Source organism: Passer montanus, unplaced genomic scaffold (genome assembly GCF_014805655.1).
Source record: "Passer montanus isolate IOZ18808 unplaced genomic scaffold, ASM1480565v1 scaffold672, whole genome shotgun sequence".
Taxonomy (NCBI): Eukaryota; Metazoa; Chordata; class Aves; order Passeriformes; family Passeridae; genus Passer; species Passer montanus.
Window position 1 is genome coordinate 4,691 of NW_024371838.1, and position 8,054 is coordinate 12,744.

General features: G+C 55.0%; 1 protein-coding gene and 1 long non-coding RNA gene across 2 annotated transcripts in view; both read right to left on the reverse strand.

Moving 5' to 3' along the window:
* LOC120511634 (kallikrein-8-like) overlaps positions 1–4,163 on the reverse strand; it is an 8,306-nt gene extending 4,143 nt beyond the window's left edge. The window contains exons 1-4 of the mRNA XM_039728963.1: positions 4,159–4,163; positions 2,772–2,809; positions 789–1,017; positions 462–469 (exon numbers count right to left, since the gene is read on the reverse strand). Coding sequence (XP_039584897.1) covers positions 462–469; positions 789–1,017; positions 2,772–2,809; positions 4,159–4,163 — 280 coding nt within the window. The remainder of the gene's footprint in view (positions 1–461; positions 470–788; positions 1,018–2,771; positions 2,810–4,158) is intronic.
* A 2,759-nt stretch (positions 4,164–6,922) lies between these two features.
* Positions 6,923–7,308, reverse strand: LOC120511635. Its single transcript, XR_005629774.1, has 2 exons — positions 7,164–7,308; positions 6,923–7,022 (listed from the first exon to the last, which is right to left on the reverse strand). It is a non-coding gene; the product is annotated as an uncharacterized LOC120511635 (long non-coding RNA).
* Positions 7,309–8,054: the final 746 nt, after the last annotated feature.

The window sequence follows — 8,054 nt, forward strand, 5'->3', positions numbered from 1 at the left end:
GGCCGCAGCAGCACGGCCCCGCAGCGCAGGGGCACAGAGCAGCTGGCCCTGTCCCTGTCCCAGGGTGTGTCCCTGTCCCCAGGAGGTGTCCCCTGTCCCCAGGGGTGGCACTGTCACCTCTTGACGCAGTGGGCGGCGGTCAGCACCCAGAGCAGCCGCAGCAGCACAGCCCCGCAGCGCAGGGGCACAGAGCAGCTGGCCCTGTCCCTGTCCCTGTGAGCTGTCCCCTGTCCCCAGGGCTGTCCCCTCTCCCCCGAGGTGTGTCCCCTGTCCCCAGGAGGTGTCCCCTGTCCCTTTGTCACCTCTTGACGCAGTGGGCAGCAGTCAGCACCCACAATGGCCGCAGCAGCACGGCCCCGCAGCGCAGCGGGCCGTAGAGCAGCTGGCCCTGTCCCTGTCCCTGTCTCTGCTGTCCCCAGGGTGTGTCCCTGTCCCCGGAGGATGTCCCCAAGGAGTGTCACTGTCACCTCTTGACGCAGTGAGCAGCGGTCAGCACCCACAATGGCCGCAGCAGCACGGCCCCGCAGCGCAGGGGCACAGAGCAGCTGGCCCTGTCCCTGTCCCTGCTGTCCCCAGGGTGTGTCCCTGTCCCCAGGGTGTGTCCCTGTCCCCAAGGAGTGTCATTGTCACCTCTTGACGCAGTGAGCAGCGGTCAGCACCCACAATGGCCGCAGCAGCACGGCCCCGCAGCGCAGGGGATGGGGAGCAGCTGGCCCTGTCCCTGTCCCTGCTGTCCCCAGGGTGTGTCCCTGTCCCCGGAGGATGTCCCCAAGGAGTGTCACTGTCACCTCTTGACGCAGTGAGCAGCGGTCAGCACCCAGAGCGGCCGCAGCAGCACGGCCCCGCAGCGCAGCGGGCCGTAGAGCAGCACCTGCCAGGGCTGCGACATGGGGACACACGGGTACCCCCCGATGATCCTGTCGCCGTCGGGGGACAGCGGCACGCAGGTGGCACCCGCGCCGTCCCCCTCCGCCCGCTGGCCCGGGGGACACGGCGGCGGCTGGCACCGGGTGGCACCTGCGGGGACAAAGGGACAGCGGGGCTGGCGCGGGGCGGGGACGAGGGGGCGTCTCTGTGGGGACAGGGCCACCAGGAGTGTCACCTGGGCCACCAGCAGTGTCACCTGGGCCACCAGGAGTGGCATCTGGGCCACCAGGAGTGTCACCTGGGCCACCAGGAGTGTCACCTGGGGCACAAGGAATGTCACCTGGGCCACCAGGAGTGTCACCTGGGCCACCAGGAATGGCACCTGGGCCACCAGGAATGTCACCTGGGCCACCAGGAATGGCACCTGGGCCACCAGGAATGTCACCTGCATGGGGACAATGCCACCCAGAGTGTCACCTGGGGCACCAGGAATGTCACCTGGGGCACCAGGAGTGTCACCTCCATGGGGACAATGCCACCCAGAGTGGCATGTGGGCCACCAGGAGTGTCACCTGGGCCACCAGGAGTGGCACCTGGGCCACCAGGAGTGGCATTTGGGCCACCAGGAGTGGCACCTCCATGGGGACAATGCCACCCAGAGTGTCCCCTAGGCCACAAGATGTGTCACCTTCACGGGGCCACCAGCAGTGTCACCTGGGGCACAAGGAATGTCACCTGGGCCACCAGGAGTGGCACCTGGGCCACCAGGAATGTCACCTGGGCCACCATGAGTGTCACCTGGGCCACCAGGAGTGTCACCTGGGCCACCAGGAGTGGCACCTGGGCCACCAGGAGTGGCACCTGGGCCACCAGGAGGCCACCAGGAATGGCACCTGGGCCACCAGGAATGTCACCTGGGCCACCAGGAATGGCACCTGGGCCACCAGGAATGTCACCTGGGCCACCAGGAATGTCACCTGGGCCACCAGGAGTGTCACCTGGGCCACCAGGAATGGCACCTGGGCCACCAAGAGTGGCACCTCCATGGGGACAATGCCACCCAGAGTGTCACCTGGGCCACCAGGAATGGCACCTGGGCCACCAGGAATGTCACCTGGGCCACCAGGAATGGCACCTGGGCCACCAAGAGTGGCACCTCCATGGGGACAATGCCACCCAGAGTGTCACCTGGGCCACCAGGAATGTCACCTGGGCCACCAGGAGTGTCACCTGGGCCACCAGGAATGTCACCTGGGCCACCAGGAGTGGCACCTTTATGGTGACAGCAGGTGTGGCACCTTCACAGGGCCACCAGGTGTGGCACCTCCATGGGGACACGTGTGTCACTTCCACGGGGACAACACGTGTGGAACATCCATGGGGACATGGGGACACGTGTCACCTCGTGGGGACAGCGGGGGTGGCACCTCCATAGGGACACTGTGGCACCTTCATGGGGACACGTGTGTCACTTCCACGGGGACAACACGTGTGGAACATCCATGGGGACACGTGTGTCACCTCCACAGGGACAACAGGTGTGTCACCTCCATGGGGACATTGTCACCTGGGCCACCAGGTGTGGCACCTCGTGGGGATGCTGGCATCAGGTGTGGCACCTCCATGGGGACACCTGGATTGTCCCCTGGGCCATCAGGCGTGGGGACAATGCCACCAGGAGTGACCCCAGAGGTGTCCCCTGGGCCATCAGGCGTGGGGACAATGACACCAGGAGTGACCCCAGGAGTGTCCCCAGCTGTCCCCAGGTGTGTCCTCAGGAATGTCCCCAGGTTTGTCCCCAGGAGTGTCCCTAGGTGTGTCCCCTGGGCCACCAGGCGTGGGGACAATGCCACCAGGAGTGTCCCTGTGTCCCCAGGAATGTCCCCGTGAGTGTCCCCAGGTACCTGAGAGCAGCAGCAGCAGCAGCAGCGGCTCCACGGCCCTGAGGGGACACGGGAGGGGACACGGGAGGGGACACAGGTGACCTGGCTGCCCCTCCCCCACAGCCTGGTCCCACCCTCCCTCTCTTCTCCCTCCACCTTTTTCCCCCATTTCCCCTCCTTTTCTCCCAATTTCCCCTCATTTTCTCCCCCTTTCTCCCCATTTTCCCCATTTTTCTGCATTTCCCCCATTTTCCCCCATTCCCCATTTCATATTTCCCCATTCCCCCCTTCCCCATTTCCCCAATTTCCATTCCCCATTTCCCCTGTATTTCTCCCTTTTCCCCCATTTCCCCCCATTTCCCCGCTGTCCCCGCGCTTTTGTGGCCGCGCCCGGCCTGGGGGAGGGGCGGCGGCCGCTCCTGCCTCAGTTTCCCCGGATCTCGTTAATCCCGGGACGCTCTGACTCAGCCGCTCCCGCCCCGCTCTGGCCCACTTCGGCCCAGTTTGGCCCAGTTCGGAGCCGGCCCAGCCCCGCTTTTCCCGTCCCCCCCCCTTTTCTCCTGATTTTTCCTCATTTTTCCTGATTTTTCTCCCTTCCCACCCTATTTATCCCCTGATTTTCCCCATTTTTGCCTCATTTTCCCCTGATTTTCCCCATTTTGTCCCTTTCCACCCTATTTTCCCCCTGATTTTCCCCAGCTTTCAAAATTTTCCCTGATTTTCCCCACTTTTGCCTAATTTTCCCTGGATTTTGTCCCTTTCCACACACTTTCCCCTTTTCTCTGCCATTTCCCCCCCTTTTCCCCTGATTTCCCCCATTTTTGCCTCATTTCCCCCCTATTTTCCCCAGTTATTCCTCATTTTCCCCCTATTTTCCCCAGTTTTGCCTCATTTTCCCTGATTTATCCCCATTCTAGGATCATTTTCCCCTGTTTTTCCACCCTCTTACCCATTTTTGCCTAATTTTCCCTGGATTTTGTCCCTTTCCACACATTTTTCCCCTTTTCTCCCCCATTTCCCCTGCTTTTCCCCTGATTTTCCCCATTTTTGCCTCATTTTCCCCTGATTTTCCCCAGTTTTTCATCATTTTCCCTGATTTATCCCCATTCTTGGATAATTTTCCCCTGTTTTTCTGCCCTCTTACCCATTTTTGCCTAATTTTCCCTGGATTTTGTCCCTTTCCACACATTTTTCCTCTTTTCTCCCCCATTTCTCTCCCTTCCCCCCGATTTATCCCATTTTTGCCTCGTTTTCCCCTGATTTTCCCCATTTTTTGGTCTTTTCCTTGTTTTTCCTCCTTCCTGCCCATTTCTGCCTCATTTTCCCTCTGATTTCTCATATTTTTTCCTCATTTTCCCTGGATTTTGACCCTTTCCACCAATTTTTGCCCCTTTTCTCCTCCATTTACCCCATTTTTGCCTAATTTTCTCCTGATTTTCCCCATTTTTGCCTCGTTTTACCCTAATTTCCCCCACTTCTGGATAGAATTTCCTGGGATTTCCTCCTTCCTGCCTATTTTCTCCCTTTCCCCCCGATTTTTACCTTTTTTGCCTCATTTTTCCTGAGTTTTGCTCCTTTCTGCTCATTTCTCCCTCATTTTCCTTGGATTTTGTCCCTTTTTGTCACTATTTTGCCCAGTTTTGCCTCATTTTTCCTGGATTTTGTTCCTTCTCACCCATTTTCCCCTCCTTTCTCCCTGGTTTTCCCAAATCTTCCCCCTTTTCCCCCAGTTTTCCCATTTTGGGCTCATTTTCCGCTACATTTCCCTCTTTCCACAGATTTTTGCCTCGTTTACCCCAATTTTTTTCTCATTTTCTGCCTATTTTTGACTAATTGTTCCCTATTTTTCCTTTTTCTGCCTGATTTTCCCTCATTTTCCCTTGTTTTTGTCCAATTTCCCCCCTTCCTGCCCATCTTTCCTAATTTCTCCATTTCCCCCCACTTTTCTCCCTTTTTTGCCTGTTTCCACCCTGATTTTTCCCATTTTCCCCATTTTTTCTCATTCCCCCCCTTTCCCCCATTTCCTCCCAATTTCTCAAAATTTTCCCAATTTTGCCTGATTTTGCCACTCCTTCCTGCCCATTTTGATGCAGAAAATGAGAGGGGAAATGAGGGAAAATGAGGCAAAAATGAAGAAAATCCTGAGGGAAAAATGGAAGAAAAGGTGAGGAAAATGTGAGGGGAAAAAATGGGTGGAAAAATGAGGAAAATGTGAGGGGGAAAAGAGGGGGAAATGAGGGGGGAATGGCAGAAAAATGAGGGGGAAAAGGCAGAAAAAGTGAGGAAAAAAGGTGGGAAATGTGAGGCAAAAATAGAGTCCAAAGTGACAAAAAACATGAAGGGGAAAAGGGAGAAAGCGAGGAAAATATGAGGGGGAAAAAGGCAGGAATTTTGAGGGGAAAAAGGTGGGAACTGTGAGGGGGAAATGGCGGAAAATGTGAAGGGAGAATGGTGGGAAATGTGAGAGAAAAAAAGGCGGGAACTGGGAAGGGGAAAGAGTGGGAAATGTGAGGGGGGAAAATGGAAAATGTGAGGGGAAAGGGCAGGAAAATTAGGGGAAAACGGCAGGAAAAGTGAGGGGGAAAAGGTGGGAAATGTGAGGGGGAAATGGTGGGAACCATGAGGGGAAAATGGAGGGAACTGTGAAGGAAAAATGGAGGGAAATGTGAGGGGGAAAGGTGGGAAACGTGAAGGGAAAATGGAGGGAACCATGGGGGGGGAATGGAGGGAAATGTGAGAGGAAAATGGAGGGAAAAGTGAGGGGGAAAGGTGGGAAATGTGAGGGGGGAAATGGCAGAAATTTTTTGGGGAAAAAAGTGGGAAATATAAGGGGGAAAATGGTGGGAACTGTGAAGGAAAATGGAGGGAGACATGAGGGGAAAATGGCAGGAACCATGAGGGGAAAATGGCGGGAAATGTGAGGGGAAAATGGAGGTTAAATGTGAGGGGAAAATGGCAATAAACATGAGGATAAAATCGTGGGAAACACGAGGGGAAATGGTGGGAAGCGTGAGGGGGAAATGACAGAAACTTCAAGAGGCAAAAAAAGTGGGAACTGTGAGGGAGAAAATGCCAGGAACTGTGAGGGGAAAATGGAGGGAATTGTGAGGGGAAAATGGCGGGAAATGTGAGGGGAAAAGGGAGGAAATGTGTGGGAGAAAATGGCAGAAACTTTGAAAGGAGAAAAAAGTGGGAAATGTGAAGGGGAAAACGGCAGGAAACGTGAGGGGAAAATGGCGGGAAATGTGAGGGGAAAAGGGAGGAAATGTGTGGGAGAAAATGGCAGAAACTTTGAAAGGAGAAAAAAGTGGGAAATGTGAAGGGGAAAACGGCAGGAAACGTGAGGGGAAAATGGCGGGAAATGTGAGGGGAAAATGGCGGGAAATGTGAGGGGAAAATGGCGGGAAATGTGAGGGGAAAATGGCGGGAAATGTGAGGGGAAAATGGCGGGAAATGTGAGGGGGAAATGGCAATAAACATGAGGAGAAAATGGTGGGAAACATGAGGGGGAAAGTGTGGCAAATGTGAGGGGGAAAATGGTGGGAACTGTGAGGAAAAAATGGAGGGAAATGTGAGGGGAAAAGGTAGGAAATGTGTGGGAGAAAATGGCAGAAACTTTGAAAGGAGAAAAAAGTGGGAAATGTGAAGGGGAAAACGGCAGGAAACGTGAGGGGAAAATGGAGGGAAATGTGAGGGGAAAACGGAGGGAAATGTGAGGGGAGAATGGCAATAAACATGAGGAGAAAATGGTGGGAAACATGAGGGGAAAAGGTGGGAAATGTGAGGGGGAAATGGCAGAAACTTTGAGAAGGGAAAAAAGTGGGAACTGTGAGGGGAAAATGGTGGGAACCCTGAGGGGAAAATGGAGGGAACTGTGAGGGGAAAATGGAGAGAAATGTGAGGGGAAAATGGAAGGGAAAAGGGCGGGAAATTTAAGGACAAAAAGGATGGGAAATGTGAGGCAAAAAAGTGAAACTTGAGGGGAAAAGGCTCCCAGTTGGCTCCCAGTTGGTTCCCAGTGCTCCCAGTTGGCTCCCAGTGCTCCCAGTTGGCTCCCAGTTGGTTCCCAGTGCTCCCAGTTGGCTCCCAGTGCTCCCAGTTGGGCTCTGGGCCACCCCCAATGACCTCACCCCCCTCCCCAGCCAATCAAATGAAGGAGGCGGAGCCAGATGCACACTCAGCTGTGATTGGTCTTTATTGATGAGCAGGGGGCGTGGCCTCGGCTGGCCCCACCCCTGGGGCAGGCATCGCTGTCTGATAGATCACCACGGGCTGGGGGCGGGACAGGGGGCGTGGTCAGCGTGTGCCACGCCCACATCCCCACCCCAATGCCCATATAAGGAAAGCAAGACTCTTATAAACCACACCCCCCCTCATTAATCACCCCCTGGCCACGCCCCTCCTGTCACTCACCATTGGCCCCGCCTTGGGGCGTGCCCTGCTGGCCGCCACGCAGCCAATCACAGCCAGCACCGCCCCCGCTGCTGATGACGTCAGCAGCAGCACATGCGTGCCCAGCAGCGCCCCCTGGTGGGCGGGAAACGGGGGAAAATGAGGGGAAATTGGCACAAAACGACAGAAAATTGACACTGACCTGAAATTGACCCCAAATTGACCAAAATTTGACCCAATAATGGATCTAAACCCAGCCCTAAATTGACCCAAACATGACCCAAAATTTGATCCAGAACTGACCCAAAATAAATCCCAAACTGAGCAAAAATTGATTAAAAATTGACCCCAAATTAGACCCAAACTGGCCAGAAATTGACTAAAAACTGACCCAAAAATGGCCCAAAATTACCTGAAATTGACCTAAAAGTGACTCAAAATTGACCTGAAAATGACCCCAAAATTCACCCCAAAATTTGTCCAAAAATGACCCAAAACTGACCCATAAGTGACCATAAACTGCCCCAGAGTGACCATAAACTGCCCCAGAGTGATCAATAACTGCCCCAGAGTGACCCAGAGTGACCAATAACTGACCCAAACCATCCCAGAGTGACCAATAACTGCCCCAGGGTGACCAATAACTGCCCCAGAGTGACCCAGAGTGACCAATAACTGCCCCAGGGTGACCAATAACTGCCCCGGAGTGACCAATAACTGCCCCCGGGTGACGCAGAGTGACCAATAACTGCGGCCCAAACCATCCCAGAGTGACCAATAACTGCCCCAGGGTGACCAATAACTGCCCCAGAGTGACCCAGAGTGACCAATAACTGCCCCAGAGTGACCAATAACTGCCCCCAGGTGACCCAGAGTGACCAAAAACTGCCCCAGAGTGACCAATAACTGCCC